Source organism: Macrosteles quadrilineatus, unplaced genomic scaffold (genome assembly GCF_028750875.1).
Source record: "Macrosteles quadrilineatus isolate MER2022 unplaced genomic scaffold, UCM_ALF_1.0 Scaffold_8__2_contigs__length_117827958, whole genome shotgun sequence".
Classification (NCBI taxonomy): domain Eukaryota; kingdom Metazoa; phylum Arthropoda; class Insecta; order Hemiptera; family Cicadellidae; genus Macrosteles; species Macrosteles quadrilineatus.
Window position 1 is genome coordinate 56,756,135 of NW_026542601.1, and position 21,074 is coordinate 56,777,208.

Consider the following 21,074-nt stretch of genomic DNA (forward strand, 5'->3'; position numbering starts at 1 on the left):
CCCTTTTTCCAGGCAAAGTTAGGGCTATATGACCCTTTCTTACACTTAGCCTGACTAATTATTTGTAACCACTGAACTTTTGTATCATAAAACTGTCCAAAGCACTTGAATACATTCTACCATTCAGCATGTATAACCATTTAGTAGCTTAGAGACTTGTTTTAATATGTTTTTAAAACAATTATTTGTATTAAATTGAAACGGTAATTTTACTGGAGCTACCATTTTACTGTTCTCTATTTATTTCATTAAAGTCCAGGGTTTGACACAACATACCTGGATACACCCAGCTTTGCCTGTGCTCTCCATCCTGGACGCTACGTTTACAGAATTCCCCCAGATGTCATAGTGAGGTTTGCGAGCACCGATCACTCCAGCAGTAATAGGTCCGTGGTTGATACCTACGATGTAATGCAACATTTTAGTAAACACTAACCAAACCTAACCTAAACTAGCCAAACACTAATGGCATTTAAATTATCTGAAAAGGTACGTACAAAGAAATGTGAATTTATATTTATTACGAGAAAGGTGGCAAGTTTTTAATGTAATTTCAATAATTGTAGTAACATCTTCACTACCCTATTCTAACCTGACCCAAATGTAATTTGAATTTTGTTATAAATTAAAATAACCATATTGGAAAAAGAAAAGTGATTGGCATTATATGTAATAATCTATAACATTTGTGGTAGAAAGTCAGCAATGCAAATGAAATAGTTGTTGTCATACCTAAGAAAGCCTAACCAAACCTAGTCTAACCTAGTCCAAATTGTATATAAGTTTTATAATTAATTATTTGAATATCCACGACCAATCTTAATGCAACTTGTGAATTTGCTAATATGCTATTAATTTGTGTCCTGGAAAGTGAGTAAGGTAAACTAAATTAAAAGTTTGATACCAACCCAAAGAAAGTAGTTCATAATTTAAAATGCCATGATACATTGTAATTGAAAAAGAAGATACAATCCCCTCGTATGTTATAATTTGTAATGTGTTAATAGCAAGCCTTCAACATCCCTTGAACAGTGAATGAGATTCAAATTGAGATTAAGAGTTTTCTTTTGAAAATGTAGTTATACAGAATAACATAGGTGCATCACAAGAAGCAGCCAGATTCATTAGCTAATTTTGTTTTGTTTACTGAAAAGAGTCCGATTGATTTAAACTGATACTGTGCAAACTTGACGGGGCAAATTTCCGAATTTCAAAAGTCTATCTTTAATCATCAGTGACTTAAATAAAGTCCTAGTTGAAAATGTATTGATCAATGAAATAAATGTACATCAACTTAATTATTAGATATTACAAAAACAGCTATTTTCCTTATACTTAGCTTAGCCCAATTGAGCTTCACTGTTCATTATTAATAATATCCCTATAATAATAGGTTTTTGGTTTCGATAGCTATATAGTTTTACTCTTATGTCTTTTTTAATTAAAACGATAATTTTTTACTAACGAAAATTTTGATTTCAAGCAGTTAACTAATTAGCATGTACCAGCATTTCAATTGGTTTAATTATTTCCACTTACATACTCCTGTATGATAAAATTAATTACAATTACCTGAGCATAATTATGTTTACACTAATTTATTGGTTTAACAGTCTTGAAACAAATTGTAATCAATAGCTTCCTTTGATGTTAACAAAACTAAAACTACACTTTAGCTAACCGTGTTTTCAACAGCGATACCCTAAATAGGTTCAATCTTATTACACCACAAAGAACATCAAACTTACCCATTTTCAAAACAAAGTGGTTGAAACTTTGTTCGTTTATGCTTTGCAAAGCTTTCTTCAGCTCGAAAGCGAATTCCACAAGTAAAGACAAATGTGCCCATCTGACTTCAATGGGATCTTCTGGCTAAAAAATAAAATTAGATTTAAATTTTATTTCTGAACAACAAATCTCATTTGATTCCTTTGAACATGACCCTATCCTTCAATGACTCAAAATTGTGCTCATTTAGGTAAAAAAAATCTATACAAATAGTATACTATTGCGTTTAAAGAGTGTTATAGGTTTAACTTAAAGCATTTATTATTACTTACTTATATTATTTACTCTAGACAATTTATTTTTCATAAACCCTTACATACACTTTCAAAACATTTAATAAATAAATATTGTTAAAATTAACACTGAGCATTAGTAACAGTTTATTCAATAAATAATGTTAGAGTATTACATTCCCGAAAAATATAGTTTTTTTTTATAATGAACCCTTTCCCAAGAGCGGTATTCTTAGTTGAAGGGTTGTATTTAATTACTTTGAAATAGCGAATATGAGTCAGATGTACATTTTGTTTTAATATATAAATGTTTCTTTACTTTTATCCTGAGTTAATATTGTTATTCTTACATTAGATGATCCATGTTTAGAATACGGCAATGTTATTAGTATTGATTCTGCATTTTATTAAAAAAGATAAACTAAAGAGATATTCATTTTAATAAGCAGTAACATTTTTTTCCTCCCATCACAAATGGGTGGGTCCGTAACTGGTATACAGAGGTTTTTAGAACCACATTATTATCTTCAGTATCCTCACCTCTTTGCAAAGCATGGATAAAACAATTACTAATAACCAAAAGGTTCAAATCTTAAGTTTACCTCTACCACGTAGTGACCTCATTTCGTAACAAAGCGAGAAGAAATTTTGGAAGTTTCAGTCATATTCCTTTTTATTTCACACAAAAATGGGTTCAAGCATTGTAAGTTTTACTATGTTTTGTAATTTAAGTCTATAGCTAAAAAAAACAATTAAAAAATAATTAAAAGCAAATCTTATGAAAGACAAATTAAAAGCAGAATAAAGAAACTGTCTTTACATAATTAGTAATAGTAATATTTTAATACTTACTTTTACTTTTCTGGAAGGATTCAGTCCGCTAGCAGCCATATAAGTAGATCCAATTGTTTTTATTTTTATAATATCTTGGAACTTTGGAAGCTCCAGCAACTGGAAAAATATTTTATTTGTTTAAATATTGTCTTTAATCACTTTTTTTTAAATGTTAACTTGTTTTTGTCAATTTCTACCACATACGTCATATACTTTGTAATGTGATCAATTAATTGACAAACGCCAAATTTATCTGAAGTTACTGAAAGTTCTTAACTAATAAATATTAATTTTTTAACTGGTTTTTAATGTTATAGTAAAAGTAATTGCAGTGGGAGGTTCAAAATCCTTTGGGAAGAAGAGTTTGATGCAAAGAGGTGAAATTATGAAAGTTTACGTTGTATATATTTCAATAATTCATTTTAATTAAGAAAGTAAAAGATTGGAATCAGATAAGAGTATCTAAACACGTATCTCTTTAAAACGAGCAAATAATATCAACAATCCTTTTTGTAACCACAATATTCTACAGAAAACACAATTCAACTACATTTACAATATACAAATAGTAAGTTAGTTTATTATTATACCATACTTACGGCATCAAAATCAGATATAACTTCATTCAAGAACCTTAGGCATTCTAGCCCTTGATTATTTACAGTTTCTTCAGAGTAAAAATCTGTAACAATAAACATATTATTTAAGATGATAAAAAGTAAAAGAAGTTTAACAATCATGGTAAGTTAATTATATATTATAGCTAAATTACTGAAACTTATTATAAAACCGCAATAAAAAGTCAAAGCTAACTAAACCTTTTCATGAATTTGAAGAAATCTATTCATGTGACACCAATTGCTAAACTTACTCTTTAGCTTGCCAGAAATGTTTTAATTCAAGTAAGAAAACCACGCTATAAAAAATTATATAGTAGCCAATAGTTTTACTGTGATACTAAACCATGACATATGCAATGATCCTAATTTAAATAGTGCTAATAAATAGTTTCTTAACTAATATTTATTCTAAGATAAGATACGGTAATTTAATTATCTTGTTATAAAGAATAAGGAAATGCTCTCAAGTAGATAAAAAAGACTAAAAATAGCGTTTCTACAAATAATGTTATCATAAAACAATATTAAAATGCCTTTAAATTGTTTTACAAATATACACATCAGCTTGATCAGTCTTCGTTAAATTTATTTTAACAACAAACTTCATGTGTTCTGCTGTATGACAGAGTAAATAGCTGTTATTGTAATTGAAATAGTGTGACCCACTAATACAAAAATAGAATTTTGCCATCCCTAGTTTCGTGATGCGATTCTATAATTCACAAAGAATAAATGTGGCTGGCAAACTGGTAAACTAGTACAAGCGTAATTCTGCAATTAAAAGTTTTGACCATCTGCAAATCTAAAACTTGATTAGATATGCTTTCAACATACCGAGTTGAAAATTAGAGATGGATAGGTGTTATGTTGTGTAAATGGTGATATGTTAGCATACCTATTCACCATACATTTAGCATTTTCCTGAAATGAAATCTATAGAGCAACAAAAACCACCTACACTAATTCTTTAATAAGTTTACAGTGTCATAATCAGCCCCACCTGAGAAGTTTGGCATGGACGCGAACAGCACGCCGACTTCAGCGTAGCTCTGGCTGTAGAGCTCCTCGTGCTGACGCTTCCTGTTGCCGAGGAAGTGTGCTGCGACGTGCTGAGGCAGGATGTTGTAGACTAGAGCCTCATTGCGTCTCCTGATATCAGAGGCTCGCTCCCGCTGCTCCTCCACCTCTGTCTTCCACAGGAACAACACACGGGAGGCCTTCTCCATCTATAAGGGAGAGAGTGCGTTGAAATGGGTGGTTGGTATAATTGCAGATTTAGATGGAGGTAAATTTGTTTAATTAAAAAGTTTTAATTAATTGGTATTTAGAAGTCAAAGCAGCCGATTTGTGTTAGTTAAATGTGACTGTTACATAGCTGTCGGCAACTGATGATAAAAGAAAATTTTACACTGCTCTTACATTAACTGGGGGTTTAAATCAAACAAATAAAATATACGTTGAAAAGGAATGTTGAAATAAAACCACCAAGAGTTCTTGGCAGCCAAAGGCTTAAATACAAATTGAAATTGGTTGTATGAATCACAAACTTCAACATTCGTAATTAAATCGTAGTTATTTACATTCAAAAACTCTTAAAAAAATTTTAAGATACAAAAAAGTTGAAACTTGATATTTTTCAATTCAATGTTGAATTTTAAAAAATTGCCTGGAACTGTAATACTGTATATATTAATTGGTTTTACATTACCTTTTATCAGTTCCAAAATAAGTAAGTTTTTGGAACTGATAAAAGGTAATAAAAACCAATTAATGGATTTTTTTAATTAGCAGGAAAAGCCTAATAGACAATAATTGAGATAGTTGCGAGAGAAGAAAAGATAACTTAAACACAATACCTCTAATAATTAGCATATCAATTATTTTTGTGATTAAAACAAAGCTATGTTTAACACTGTTCATTATGTTTTTTCCCCTAGAACTGGTAGTGTAAATACAGTAGCATAGTTGACAGTATTAATTTAGATAAGAGATTTTTTATAGTTTATGTAAATATTTCATTATGTTTTTACGTAGCTAATGTAATTTTTGTTAATTTTGCTGAATAAACGACTTTTGACTTATATTAGTAGTTTTGATTAAGAAACAGTCTTTCAAATTTACAACCGATGATGATCTAGATTTAAAATTAAACACAATACAAAGAAAACAAATCACATAGGAGCAACGGAAATTTCTTAATTCTATATTTTGATTCCCTGTGTTCCGTATTCAAGCGCTACCTAGATATTTCCAGACGTTTCATATCATACAATAACCTTTGTCCTGTCACGTGATGTCTGGAAACCCCAATCTCGCCCCAGTTCTCTTGCATTCATGCAACTACTAACATGTCCCCGGCACAATTAACTCCCAATTGCTGCTCTCATCTCTTAACCCCAAAGTATATTTAATTATTATTAGTGACACATATTAAAAGTGAACTATTGAACATTTGTGAAGTGAAACACTACTACTGCCGGTCCGGGTCTGTGTACGAGCAATACGCAATAGCTGGCCAGCAGAAGAAACTCGTGTACGTCTACCGGCTTCGTCTTCTCAACACTTCAGTTAAAAGGAAGGTACCTCATCAATCTCATTACAGTATTATCTGTTAAATAATTAGTGACAAGTTTTTAATATTGCTCTTTCAACATACAGTCCATTTGAACATTTTTAGGCAAGTTTACCCCCCACCCGCTGGTCCTGTCGAGTCGGACGAAAATCTTATCATTAATTTAATAATATAGTGTTCTTTTATTAGCCTAGCTACTGTAACTGTTAAAATTGTACAACTAAACTCTTAAAAGTGTCACTTCTCTAAATAATTAGAGCAGTATTTGTATTCCCCATTACTATTTTTGGTGAATAAATAATATTTTATTCCATTCCCCTGTGCCATCTCAGACGTGAATATTTCATCATTTCATGTTAGTTTCCTGTTCATGCCCTCCCACTGCTACATGAATCACTCATATTTCCTTTCAACTAGTTATTTGAAATCAGGAATTAGTTAGGATATTTAATATTTTCTCTAAGTTTCTCAATCAATTCACCATATCAATTATTGTCATTAACAATAATTTTTGTCTGCACTTTGTTTTGTCCTTAATTTTCTAACATATTTTCACTTATCAGAAAGTCAGCCATTTTATATTTTCTGTCCTTGCGATGCACCTTGGTAGCGAACTTCTCCACTAGAGCGCTCTGCCTACAGTCTGCACGTCGCAAGAACCAATGAGCGTCGAGATTCGTAAAACAGAATAAATCGCCCAATGATATTGCTTCTTCAAATTGATCATATTTAAAACTCAGTTTCAGTTTCAAGCACAGGAAATCAGCTGACTGAATATAAAACACACGCCAGCTACATACAGCTGTGTGAATTGAATCAAAATATAAACGTAACCTTAAAGTTTATTTACATCTTGGAAAATATTGTTTTGTGTGAATATTAAACGAAATATTAGTGGTTGAATCGATTCTTGTCTACATTAAGGATATTGCTCATAATAAATACTTCCCTACTCAATTTATTCTGCGAAAATACTGATTCAAATTAAATGACTTGTGTTAAATAGACTTTACTTTTATTTACTATGTCTATCCTGGGTCTGATGGTAAAGTGAAATATAATTTTACATTCATTATTTCTTATAGAGTGAATGTAAATGAATTGATTTATTCTGAGCTATTAATTTGCATTATTGTTAGGTCTAAGACTTGGAGTTATTTTGATATTTAGGTGTTGGGGAATATTTACATAGGCCTAAACTTATGATAAACTTAGGCCTATAGCTTACTCTTTTGATTACATAAATGGTCTGTTAAAATGAGATTCTCTACACTGGAGAAAAAGGCAAAACTTGTCAAAAATAGGCTTCAGAAAATAGGCAAGTTTGTGTCAGCCCAAATTACTCTCTCAGAAACTCAATCATTAAATGTTGTTTCCATTCAGCGCTTACACAACTATGATGATGAAGGTTTATTCTCTGATTTTAAAGCTTTATTCGATAAAGTGGTTTATGATGATCCTGGTTCTGATTATGATGAAACTGAAGCATGCTCTATGCAAGATGAAATTTCGGACTTGTACATTTCTCTGATCAGTGACTTGAAAATAGTGTTACCTGCTAAAACTAAAGAAGTAACACCTCCCACCCAACCATCTCTGCGACTGCCCAAATTTGAGTTGCCCAAATTCAGCGGTAACTACGAAGAATGGGTTAGCTACTACAATATTTTTGAGGCTTCTATTAATAGGAATGAAACTTTGGCCCCTGTGAGTAAGTTCCAATATCTGCTTAGTTCTTTAAGTGGTGAACCCTTAGATTTAGTAAAGAGCTTGAGCATAACTGCAGAAAACTTTGATGTTGCACTTAGGCTGCTTAAGGATCGCTATGATAACAAAAGGCGTGTTGTAACTCAGCTTGTTACAAAAATCATTGATTTGCCATGCATAAGTAGTGGTTCTCTCAAAAGTCTCCAATATTTTCTCACAGTTTATAAAGAGAACACTCAAGTTTTGAAAAATCTCAACCATGACATAACAGCTGAAAATACTCTGCTTGTCCTAACGCTTTTGAAAAAGTTACCTACTGATTTAAGAAAATCTTTTGAGGATTCTCGCATCACAAACAATGACATACCTGCAGTAAATGATCTAATTCAATTCCTTGAAAGAGAATTTAAACGATTAGAAGGAGCTAGTATCGGTCTTGGTCCCTCAGCTAACGCAAGATACCCTTCAGTGCAAAAGACTCAATCTAATAGTTATAGGCCTAAACCTCTTCGAGATAGTAAACCTTACTCCTCTCAAGCTAAAACAGCTTTCGTCACAGTGACTAACACTTGTAAGTTTTGTCAAGCATCCGATCACAATATATACAAGTGTCAAGCCTTTCAGGCTAAAAGTAGAGGTGATAGAGTTGAATTCACTTGTAAAAATAATCTATGCGCCAACTGCCTAGGCCATCTACATGATACTAATAACTGTCCTTCTCATAGAGTGTGTCGAATTTGTTCAAAGCGACATCACACTCTCTTACATGACTCAACTCCCACACAACAGCAGCCAAGTTACCCAACCAAGGTTTTTGAAAAAAAATATGGTAAGCCGCCTACAAATAACGCACCTCAAAGCCATGTCACCGCACCAGTGAATAAAAGTGCTCTTGTAGGATTGTCTAGCCAGTTAAACCCAACTAAAACAACAATTTTACTTGGTACATGTTTAGTTCAGGTGTTTTCCAAAGATGGTCAGCAAACTGTACTCCGTGCTGTGCTCGACTCTGCATCTCAACTTACATTGATATCTGAAAGAGCTGTTCAGCTCATCAGTGCCTCCCGTACTCGAGCACATGATGAAATCCAAGGAATTTCTGGCTCACTAATCCATTCTAGAGGAATAGTGCACATTGATATATCTGCAGTTAATGGTCAACGCTTAGCCTACCATCATCCATGCTTGGTTTTGAATCGTATCACTTCACCACTGCCTCAGGTCCCAGTCTCACCTCAAGTGAAGGGATCTTTAAATGATTTTGTTCTTGCAGACCCCTGTTTTGACAAACCTGGAGAAATTGATCTATTGATCGGAGCTGATTTATTCGCTCTCTCACTGACTGGTGAGCAGCACTTCTTAGGCCATAACCTGCCCCAAGTTTTAGGAACTATATTCGGATTTGTTGTAATGGGCATAGCTCCTGTTGCTACATCTGAGTTATCAATCCCAAAAACTGTTTCTTTTCTCACTACACATGATGGAGACCTTCACAGTTCACTTCAAAGGTTTTGGTCAATCGAAGAACCCCCGACATGTGTCAAGACTCAGTCAGAAGAAGATGTTCTCTGCTTACAGCATTTTGAAAGAACCCATACACGTGATAACTCTGGTCGATATGTTGTTAAGTTACCGAAAAGACCAAATCATCCACTATTAGGTGAATCTTGTAGTACAGCTCAACTTAGACTTAAAGCGGTGGAAAGAAAATTCGCTGCTCAGCCCGAATTCAAAGATTTATACTCCGAATTTATGGATGACTACATCAAATCAGGTCACATGAGTGCATGTGAGCAACCCCTTTCTGGTGAATGTTACTATTTACCCCATCATGGAGTATTTAAGGAGAATCCCCCTAATTCCAAAATACGAGTCGTATTTGATGGTAGTTCCAAAACAAACAATGGCGTCTCCCTAAACGATATCCTCATGCCTGGCCCTAAGTTGCAGAATTATATTAGTGATGTCTTGCTGTACTTTAGGTGTCACAAGTTTGTGTTCACTTGTGATATACGACAGATGTATCGCCAGATTCTGGTGGCTGAAGATGACAAGAAATATCAGTTAATCTTTTGGCGATCCAACCCTGATGAATCCCTTCAAGTCTTAAAGCTAAATACCGTCACCTACGGTCTCAACTGTTCCCCTTCATTGCGATCAGAACATTACAACAATTGGTCAAAGATGAGGGTCACTCATACCCCAAGGCGTCTGAGATTCTAACTAAATCAATATTTTATGACGACATCATCGCTGGAGCAGAAAGTCTTGATGAAGCTTTGTCTGCACAGAATGAACTCAAGAACTTACTCTCTAGAGGAGGTTTTGAGCTCCGGAAATGGATTAGCAACGCACCCCAACTATTGGACCAAGTCCCAATTGAACACAAAGAGACTCCAGTGGAGTTAACTGAAAATAGTGAAGCCTTCTTCAGTGTCCTAGGTCTAAAATGGACCCCAGAGTCCGACATGCTTTCTTACAAGGTTAAGGATGTTGAAATAAGTGCTATACTTACAAAGAGAAGAATATTGTCTACAATCGCTAAACTGTACGATTTACCAGGATTTCTTACACCCGTAATTTTCTGGGCAAAAACACTTATTCAGTATCTCTGGACAACAGGGCTAACTTGGGATGAACCTGTTCCAAATGATGTTAGAACCAAGTGGCATTCATTCTTAGAAGAACTCCCAATAATTCAAGAATTAAGAATTCCACGCTACATTTCTACTTCCCTGCATACGGCTGTGCAACTCCACGGCTTCAGCGATGCTTCAGAGAAAGGCTACGCTGCTGTTGTCTACCTTCGTGTCACTGACTCTCAAGAGAATACAAGGCTCTATCTCATCGTCTCTAAATCAAAAGTCGCTCCTTTGAAAAAAATTTCTCTGCCACGGCTTGAACTTTGTGGCGCTCACTTACTGGGAAAACTCCTTCAATATTCTTCAAACATACTCTCTGCTCATATGAAGATTGAATCAATCTATGCTTGGTGTGACTCCACAATTGTCTTAACCTGGATACGTACTCTTCCATACCGCTTGAAAGTCTTCATTGCCAATCGTATTTCAGAACTCCAAGAATTGGTCTCTCCTCACTCATGGAATTATGTCAAATCTCAAGACAACCCGGCAGATTGCGCCACTCGTGGTCTTTCACCCTCTCAACTTGTGACTCATCATTTATGGTGGAATGGACCGGAATGGTTACAGTCATCGCCAGATTCTTGGCCTAAGCCAAAATTCACACCTGTTATTGATGATGACACTCTTGAAATAAGGCCAAATCCTCTAAACGTTCTAGCAACCACAGAGAAGATTAAACTCACTGATTTTGATATACTAGAAAAATATTCATGTTTCAGGAAACTTGTAAATGTCATGGCATATATATTGCGATTCATTCATAATCTGCAAGCCAATGATCACCGCATTGGACGACTTACTTGCCAAGAAACTTCTTTAGCGAAATTAAGAATTTTCAAACTCATACAAAATACATCATTTAAGGATGACATCTCTGCTCTCAAAAAGGGATCTCAATGCAGCTTAAAACTTGCTCGTTTATCCCCATATATTGATGACAGTGGAATAGTGCGAGTAGGCGGCAGGTTGAAACATTCCAGCCTTACACAAGATGCGAAACATCCAGTTTTGTTACCTAAATCTCACTGTACTGTCAAACTGTTGATTATGCATTATCACCTAAAGCATCTACACGCAGGCCCTCAATTGCTGCAGTCTATTCTGTCTCAAGAGGTTTGGATATTATCAGCCCGCAGCGTGATAAGATCTGTGATTTTCAAGTGTCAAAGATGTTTCAGACTTAAGCCTGTAAACAAACCTCCACTGATAGGAGATCTTCCTGAAACTCGATTAAAACCTGTAAGGCCATTCTATCACACTGGCATGGACTATAGTGGACATTTTGACATTAAAGTTCATTCAACTAGGAACGCTCAACGGTTAAAATCATACCTCTGCCTCTTTGTATGTTTTGCTACGAAAGCTGTGCACCTAGAAATTGTAACAGACCTATCTGTAGACTCCTTCATAGCTGCACTAAAACGTTTTGTTTCTCGTCGTGGATTGTGTGCCCACTTATACTCAGATTGCGGAACTAACTATGTTGGAGCCTCAAAGCAACTCATGAAAACTTTTCAGAATTTCATCAAGGAATCAAACACTAAAGATGCTCTTAACAACTTCGCGTTAGATCACTCAATAAATTTTCACTTTCAACCACCAGCCGCTCCCCACCAAGGAGGCCTATGGGAGAGTGCTATAAAAAGTTCTAAATATCATCTGAAAAGAGTCATAGGCGATCGAGTTCTAACACTAATGGAAATAATAACACTCGCCACACAGGTGGGGGCTGTACTCAACTCGAGACCTTTGACAGCATTATCCGCAGATCCATCCGACATCTCAGCCCTTACCCCGGGTCATTTTCTTATCGGCACTTCGCTTGTGGCAGTACCGGAACCAAATCTTGAAGAGGTTCCCGAAAATCGTCTCAACCATTGGCAAACTGTACAAGCCCTACATCAACGCTTCTGGCGACGTTGGCATCAAGAATATTTACATCAGTTACAACAAAGAAAGAAATGGGAAAAGCCCAACAAGAATCTAGAAGTGGGTGATCTCGTTATAATTCAGGACCCTAGAACACCACCACTACTTTGGCCTCTTGGACGCATAGTGAAGACTTCGCCTGGATCGGACGGCATCGTCCGAGTTGTCACCATCAAGACTCAGCGGGGAACCTTCTGTCGTCCTGCTACCAAGGTGTACCCGCTCCCCTGATCTCATTATCAGACCAAACAAAATGTTTATTCTATTTTCAAACATATTTCTATTTTCAATGTATATATATTTAATCTATGTTTCTTATATTTCAATGTCAATCCATATTCATTATGTGTCACTTTGTAACTTTCTCAATGTTTTGAACCATGTACGGTTCAAGGCGGGCGGCATGTTCCGTATTCAAGCGCTACCTAGATATTTCCAGACGTTTCATATCATACAATAACCTTTGTCCTGTCACGTGATGTCTGGAAACCCCAATCTCGCCCCAGTTCTCTTGCATTCATGCAACTACTAACATGTCCCCGGCACAATTAACTCCCAATTGCTGCTCTCATCTCTTAACCCCAAAGTATATTTAATTATTATTAGTGACACATATTAAAAGTGAACTATTGAACATTTGTGAAGTGAAACACTACTACTGCCGGTCCGGGTCTGTGTACGAGCAATACGCAATAGCTGGCCAGCAGAAGAAACTCGTGTACGTCTACCGGCTTCGTCTTCTCAACACTTCAGTTAAAAGGAAGGTACCTCATCAATCTCATTACAGTATTATCTGTTAAATAATTAGTGACAAGTTTTTAATATTGCTCTTTCAACATACAGTCCATTTGAACATTTTTAGGCAAGTTTACCCCCCACCCTGTGACTAAATATGGCACACTTTATTTTCTAAAATCACCTTAAATACTTACATGTCTTGCTAGGAAGGCTAATGCGATTGTTACTGCAACGAGGAGAATAGACAACGTAAACTTGCCTGCAGTCATACTGAAACAGTTTACACCCTGGTTTTTAGCATATGCAAATTGTGTCAGCTAACATTATTCACGTTTTATCAGTTTTTGTGATGATATGTTATTAAATGGTGGTAAAATGTATATTTTTGAAGAATATGTAACTAGATACAACCCACTTTAGTGAAAACTTTATAGGCTAATGTCTAGTGTCTACGCGCTTATATCTATTACACACCATGTCATAAACTAACTTGTGAACTTTGAGCAATTGATTACAGGATAACTTTGATTGATTGGCAACTTTGTCAATCTAACTGTTATTAGGCTAACAGTATTAAGGTAACACTCCAATACAGTAACAGTATCATTTGAAGGTTATAATCACAGACTAGGAAATTATGATACAAATAACAGTATGATTCATCAAATCTCCTTACAGCAAGGTAGCCGTAATGGCAGCGTCTCTAGCTATTACAGCAGATTTCATGGTTAGCCTATATTGGTGTAGGACTGCTGTATTCTTTGTAAAGTTCTCCATTGCGAAACATCCATTACCTAATTATTGACGTAAGACTTGGGCCCGGAGCCAATCACTGAGCGCTGCAATTTTATTTTGGCCGTGAATCAAAGTAAACAGTTTTAATTATGAACAAGTATGAATTAAATCTATTAAATGACTGGGAATTTTTTGTAGCCCATATACAGCTAGGTTAGTAAAGTGGGTGTTTTCATAATTACCCCGCAAAAAAACTGGAGAAGACCTTCATTCCTGGTCCATAAGGTGGAAAAATTATATTTTTTCGTAATCAGTATAATAATGAACGTTTTACTTTAGTTTTTTTTTTCTAATAACAAAATAGCTGTATTAAGGAACGTAAACTTGGGGTTTCATTCAAAGTAAACTGACTGGTTCAAGTGTTTTCAGAAATTTCGGTAACATCTTAGTCGCACAAACATCAACTTTGAAGTTTTGTCCATAGAAGCTTACTTGTTGAAGTCCCTATGGTTGATGTACTCCTCATTGTCTAACGCTGGGGCGATGACAGTGATGTTGACAACACATTGCGCCACAGTCAGCGCTATCAACACCACAGTCTTGACCAGGTGTGACAACTGCGCAGGTAGACAAGCAGCCACTAGTACCAACACTGTGAAGTAGTTGAAGTACGATGGATATAGACACTCCTGGGCTGGGTCTTCAGGCATGGTGAAGTTGACGAATACTGGGGCTGATGTGCACGAAGCCTGCCATGTGAGAGAAACTTTAAGTTATATCCTTGAAGTTAAGAGCTAATGTATTTGGAAAAAAACATGAATAGCAGTTATTCTAACTTTCCCTTCTTATAGATCAATCAAGAAAATTATCAAGTGCAATTATTTGCACTGCATTATTTACCAAATTGTAAAGCACGAATGGTTTGGCTGCAAAATATTGTTTTTTAGATGTTATAACACTTTGATTAATAATTTGAACAAGTAGCATGCAGTTTTATTAGTCCTTCACTTTATTGTGAGCAGTTCAGCATTTAATAACAATGATAAAAATAATATCAATGATTTGTTATGCAATACTCACAATACTCAGAGTTCATTATTCTTCACTTTAATAAACAGTTTTTCTCCATAACATTGTTTCCCACTTATCAAAATTAATCATAATGTACTAGGTACTGTGCTAAATCTTGATAATTAAAGTAAGATTTTCATATTTTGTCTCTAATTACAAGGGGTAAATATAATGTCAAAGATAAAATTAAGTATTCCAAACGAAAAAAATATCAAAAGTAATTTTTAAGTATTTGATGACTTCTTTAAGTCACATTCAAAAAAATTATTATTCTACAATCATCATTACGACATATAATGAGGTTACTAACCTGTCGTCAATCATCCCTATATTGTAGTGGATTACTATACTCATACTCTGGTTTTCTACTTGGATGTGTTTATGTGTGAAGTATTTTTGACGACGACTAGATCAAGAAAATATGTTTGACATATGGCGACTGAATAAAAGATTGGAAAATGGGGTTTTAACCCCGAAACTATAGTCATCCATGATATTATAGGATTGATTGACGACAGGTTATTAACCTAATTTTATGTCAATAAATCAATCCTGGAGTCAAATTATGTATAAATCCTCGGTATGTTAAAATTTCATTACTAAGCAGTAAATTTTGGTTAAAATTGTATTTTATCCAACGAAATAAGGAACTTAACAAAACCAAGTCACGGTAACAATAAAATAAAAATCTGAAAATAAAAAAAATACATCAAAACATGAATTATGGTGATACCTTAAGTAAACAGTATTCCCTAAATCAATTTTCTCTGTTTTGGTTAACGCATTTGTTTACAAATGATAACCTTTGAAACTGTCTAGTAATTTTGAAATCGTTAACAAATTGACCTATTGCTATTGCACTCACCCCATCCACCATGCTGGCGGCCCCTAGCACAGACACTACCAAGATTCCGACGAATCTTCTCGCCCACATTGAGCTGTTCATCGTCTCACTTATTTGTACCAGGAGTTTTGGGAACATCTGCAATACACATACGATAAAGAAAATATACAGTTAAAAAATATACGTTGCTATAGGCCTATGTGTTGTGTAAACATATTATATTTAAAATTTGTAAAACTTTTGACAAATCCGTTAGTAGGATTTTTGGCCTTTTTCTACAAAAGAAATGTATATAGCTGCAAATAAATTTAAAAACTCTTTTCGATAGAAATTTACCGCTTCGTGTAATAAAGATAAATCCATATTAATTCAAGGGCAATGTGTAATAAAATACACGTAGAAAAACCTTTTAAAAGCAAGTTTGATAAAATAGAGGTTTACTAGATGTATTAGTGAGTAGTGTATTAGATGGATACATATTTTTTTTTATAGCAATGTAAAAATTAAATTCCTAATAAATTGTAAATTTAAATACATAATTTGCTACTGCTGAATTTAAATTTCAGACGTCTCTTTGAGTTACAGCATAGCAGGCTAGATAAAATACGTAAATGATACATATGAAACATTTACAATAAACTCAAGTTAGTGCAAATGCAAATGTATCTCAACTGTAAAAGCAACCACAAAAAAAAACAATAAATAACAATAAACTCATAGTAATGATCTCCCAACTGTTATAACTATAGTCACGATGTTTAATTTTTGGGTTTCAAAAATTATTAATGATCAGGAAAAAAATTAACCATGAACCTGATCTATACATACCGTTGGGAAGGCTTCAGCTATAGAGACGGTAGTAAATACTATCAGGAAAACGGAACCCAATGTGAAGGATAATATGCTCAGAATATCTCTGAAACAAAATTAACAGTAAAACATTTCATAATGTAATTTATTATAGAATGGTTGTTATTAAAACAACAATAGAGTCTTGCGTTTCTCAATGATAATTTTAGAGTATTAGGTTTTAACTGTTTTAAAAGTGTATGTCATCTTACATCTAGAAACATCATTTTATTTTGATAAAACCTACCTTCATTTTCATGAAGAGAAAACTTAGGGGTTTCTTACATCCTAAAATAGTGAATTATAATAGAACAATGAAAATTGCCTTTTTTATAAGTAAAACATCTCTGTCTACACTGAAATTATCCCAACACGCCATGAAAGTAAGTTACAGTAAGGTAAATAACGGTAATTTGCCCAGGAGCAGCACACAATTGTTCAATCTCACTTCATTTGCCTTACACCTAGCAGTATTTGGTTTCCTAAATTATGTTTACTCCACGTAATTCAATAGGCATGGTCGTTGTTTGAGTATCAAATTAAAATATTCACTTTAAAAATTATTCAGATAAGACATATCGTTTCAAGACATTATGATGCCCTATGGTCAATTTTACCACACAAATGCACTATAAATCTAGTTATAATTACCAATTAAGAGTTATTATTACCAATGTATAATTAATTATAATTACATTGTTTATAATCTCTTAAATGCTTCGTTATTACAACATATTGTTCAATTAAATACGGTATTTATTTATGAATCAAGAAGCGAATGTTTTTACTTTTGACTATCCCACTATTTTATTCTTTTCACGTATTTTTTTGTATGGGAATTGTATTCTTAAATGTATAAAGAACACTTTGGGGAGTAAAAAATAATGTTACAAATATTGAATGTGATTAAAAATATGTTGTAAAAGAACTATATGACATAAGGGTTATGAAGCTCAGACTTTTAAAACCATTAAAATCTTTCTGGTCAAAATATTAGCTTAACTCATATTCCTGACAATAATTAAAAAACATCCATCAAACGTTTTCCAGCTTGAGAGTCAAACTTCAACTTTTAAATACAGTCTCTAAAACAGCATTGAGTAAAACATCTTAATTTACAGATATTTCCTAGTTTTAAAAATAACTGTCAGCTCCACCTATACAATAAAACCTGAAAGGCATGTCAAACAAATTGAGGAAAAGTTGGTAATCCTTCTAAACTCATTTGTTTGAGAAAAAGATTTCCAAATTTGTGTAATGATAAAGCTGTCTACAAGGGAGACATAAGGTGCCATGTTTGTCTCAGAAGCATTTTATTTACCTGGGCAGAATGACCATCTGGGCCACAGAAGTGAACAGGAGGACTAGAGGACAGCCCAGTAAGGAGACTCCAGAGAAGGACTCTGCATGTTGTGCGTACTCATGTTCCTTCTTGGGGTCCTTGAAGGAGAGGGTGAACAGGGTCGTGTGCTTCGTAAGATCTCTGGATAGAAAAAATTATTAGATAGGCCAGTTAATGCATACAGTTACTGTTTGCAGTTTTGACTGTGAGTATGATTTAAGCCACTACTTTACTAATGTGGTTATTTTTAAATTTGTAGCCTAGGGCATAACAAAATTTCCTAAATACTGCCTTGGATTTTGTTTACTCGCAATAAACTTGAAGAATATGATTGTTTGGTGCAATAGCACGTTGTTTCACTAGCACGTTATTTCTGATATTTTGAAACTATTAAGCCTATAAAAATTAATTATTTGCTGATATTTTATTACGTCCTGCTCCTGCTTCAATTAAATACGTAAAAAACGTAAATTTAAAAATCTCTAAATATCACCCAAAACTGTTTTAAAAATGTCGAAAGCGTCACGGATATTGCCATTAAACAGAAACCAAGCAAGTTGTGGACTTAGACTTCCTACTCACCTGTGCGCATCTCTGTTCATTAAGTCCTTTCTCAGTCTTTTCTTGAAATCCTCAGAGTCACCTTCGGATTTGGCCGTTTCGTCAACTGGAGTTTGTCCCTAAAAGTTGAGGAATTTACTAGTTTCAATTAAATTTGTTGATAATTTTGAGAATCTGAATACCTAATAAAAATTACTAAGTACTATCATAACTACCTAAATAAAAAATATGCTAGTAATTATTATTGTTCTTGTTTTAATCAATAGTTTTATTATTATTCAATTTATAGTTTTCATTATGCTAAAATTATGGAACCCAATCTTAAAACTGAAAATTCAATTGGATTAGTATAAGATCGATAGTATTTTGACATATTTCAAATAATTATCTAATCTATTACGTTACTTAACCTTTAAAACATATTTTCTGCATCAACTATGTAATTTGTATTTGATTTTACGTTATTTTTATTAATACATAAATCTACATTGTACAGTTATCGGTAATAATTCTGAATCTAAAACGAGTGGGCCTTCTTGTAGGTAGTACGAAGTAACAATATAAGGGTTAGAATGAATAAAGCTAAAATGTTGTAAATATGTAAACTCAAATAGAAGTGATTATCATAGAAAGTTTTTGACAGTTATAAAATTAGCTTACTTTATATTTGAATCAAACCGTTCATCAAGTTTTTTTTCCTCCATGAACAACCTTAAAAGAAGTTTTGAGTGACTAGTATGAGTGGTCTTACCGCTGAGTCGATCTTGGTATCTTCAATGTAATCGTCTGTCACGTTGCCATTGCTAACTTCGCCTCTGAACTGCAACATGAAAATACAGCTGATAGACTAAACAGCTGTTTGTAAAAGTATATTTCGTACCTAGGGCCGAAAATGGGGTTTTGCTAGCTCGAGATTATCTTTTACGTTCGAGACGTAGTCGAGAATTTAAAACAATCTAGAATTGGAAACCCTTTTGTGCCGTGGCCTGAACACTATTATTTTTCACCAAACTATACAAAATTGAAAATATATTCGATAAACGCACACTAATAAGCCCAAGGGGTGTAAAAACCCCCCAAATGACGACGACAGCTGGCATTTCGGGCCTGGGCAGCAAAACGTTTTTAAACAGCTAAATACGTCATTGTATAGTAGAAAAAAAATGTAAAAGTTCGTTACATTGGGGTCACAATACCGTTTGAATTGTTTCTACAATTGCTTTTGTTTTATGTATCAAGGCGTATTCATACTAAATTAAAACCTTTAATACAACAAAAAGAAACCTTTTATATTATTTTGAGAAGCCTTGATTATAATGCCACATTTAGAAAGTGTTATACAGGTTAATGTAGAACTTTCAAGAGTCAATGGTAGAACCCTATAAACTGGGTTTATTATCTATCTAAGCTTAGATGTGTATTGGGAGAGGTGTTGGGGGGTTTCACATCTACAGTATAACTATCAACTTGTATTTTTAGGACCTGTACCTTCTGATTTAACACTTACGCGGAGCTTATTTTACTATTAATTAATAAGCTAAAACATTATCTGAATAGGTCCCCATGATAAAAGTATACAAGCATACGTTCAGATTATGTTATGACAATCAATACACTTTTTTATTTATTTTTTTCCACTAACCACTAACAACCTTTTATCTTATCATATGTATATATACACTCATATGACCAATATTTTAATGGAATTTCCCACCAGTACATCCACAGTAAAACAGTTATTTAGTAAGAAACGCTAGTTTAAACAATGAGACAAGAAAATAAGTATATACAATACATTTTGAAATGTTCAATAGCCTAAGCATATAAACATTGCTTTATTATAAAATAGTCCACAATTCGAATGATATACAATAGTAACTTAGAAACCTCGGCCAAGATCTCGTAATCCGTTGCCAGGCAACCAAGGAGCTTCCTCTCATAGACATCCTTAACACCGGAGATGAAAATCTTGTGTCACTCTTCAGGGCCGATTTGAATAAAGTACTGTATGGGTAAAATATAGAACTATAAATGTTTTAGTTTTTTTTTTAGGGGGGGACATGACTCGTTTTAGTTTATTCATTTAATCATAGCGGTAAAACGGTTCGCTGTTAACATTGTTCATTTATTAAATTAGACTTTGTCAGTAAAACACTAAAGATTTGAACTTTCTTTAAGTATTTTTTCAAATGTACTTGATTTTCATAAAATGTGACCGTTACAAAGGTTTATTAGAAGACTTTTTGAATATTTTTTCATACTTGTTTTTCAATTAAAATATGCTGTAACCATCATGATTGTTTCTCTTGTCATCTTTGTTCATGTAAAGTTTACAAAGTTTCTCAGCGGGAAAGTCATTAAGCTAGATTTTTGTACTTTTTTCTTGTACCCGATGGTAAAATACAGTGAGTAAGTTTTTAAAAGTACTTATGAAAAAGAGGTACCCTATTATAATAAGTACTAATTGGGTATCGGACTATGCAAGTGTAGCAGCTATAAAAATATATTTATCACAAGTTTATTATTTAGTTCATTAAAGTTCAACTAGCCACCACCAATTTACTTGGTTCATTAGGTTTTCTGTGTGATTAGAGGAATTTAAGTTC

General features: G+C 33.9%; 1 protein-coding gene across 1 annotated transcript in view; it reads right to left on the minus strand.

Moving 5' to 3' along the window:
• LOC129000902 (adenylate cyclase type 3) overlaps nt 1–21,074 on the minus strand; it is a 99,625-nt gene that overhangs the window by 2,468 nt on the left and 76,083 nt on the right. The window contains exons 8-19 of the mRNA XM_054427980.1: nt 19,220–19,288; nt 18,490–18,587; nt 17,887–18,048; nt 16,545–16,632; nt 15,738–15,854; nt 14,294–14,550; nt 13,261–13,336; nt 4,476–4,701; nt 3,455–3,537; nt 2,874–2,972; nt 1,749–1,872; nt 277–401 (exon numbers count right to left, since the gene is read on the minus strand). Coding sequence (XP_054283955.1) covers nt 277–401; nt 1,749–1,872; nt 2,874–2,972; nt 3,455–3,537; nt 4,476–4,701; nt 13,261–13,336; nt 14,294–14,550; nt 15,738–15,854; nt 16,545–16,632; nt 17,887–18,048; nt 18,490–18,587; nt 19,220–19,288 — 1,524 coding nt within the window. The remainder of the gene's footprint in view (nt 1–276; nt 402–1,748; nt 1,873–2,873; nt 2,973–3,454; nt 3,538–4,475; nt 4,702–13,260; nt 13,337–14,293; nt 14,551–15,737; nt 15,855–16,544; nt 16,633–17,886; nt 18,049–18,489; nt 18,588–19,219; nt 19,289–21,074) is intronic.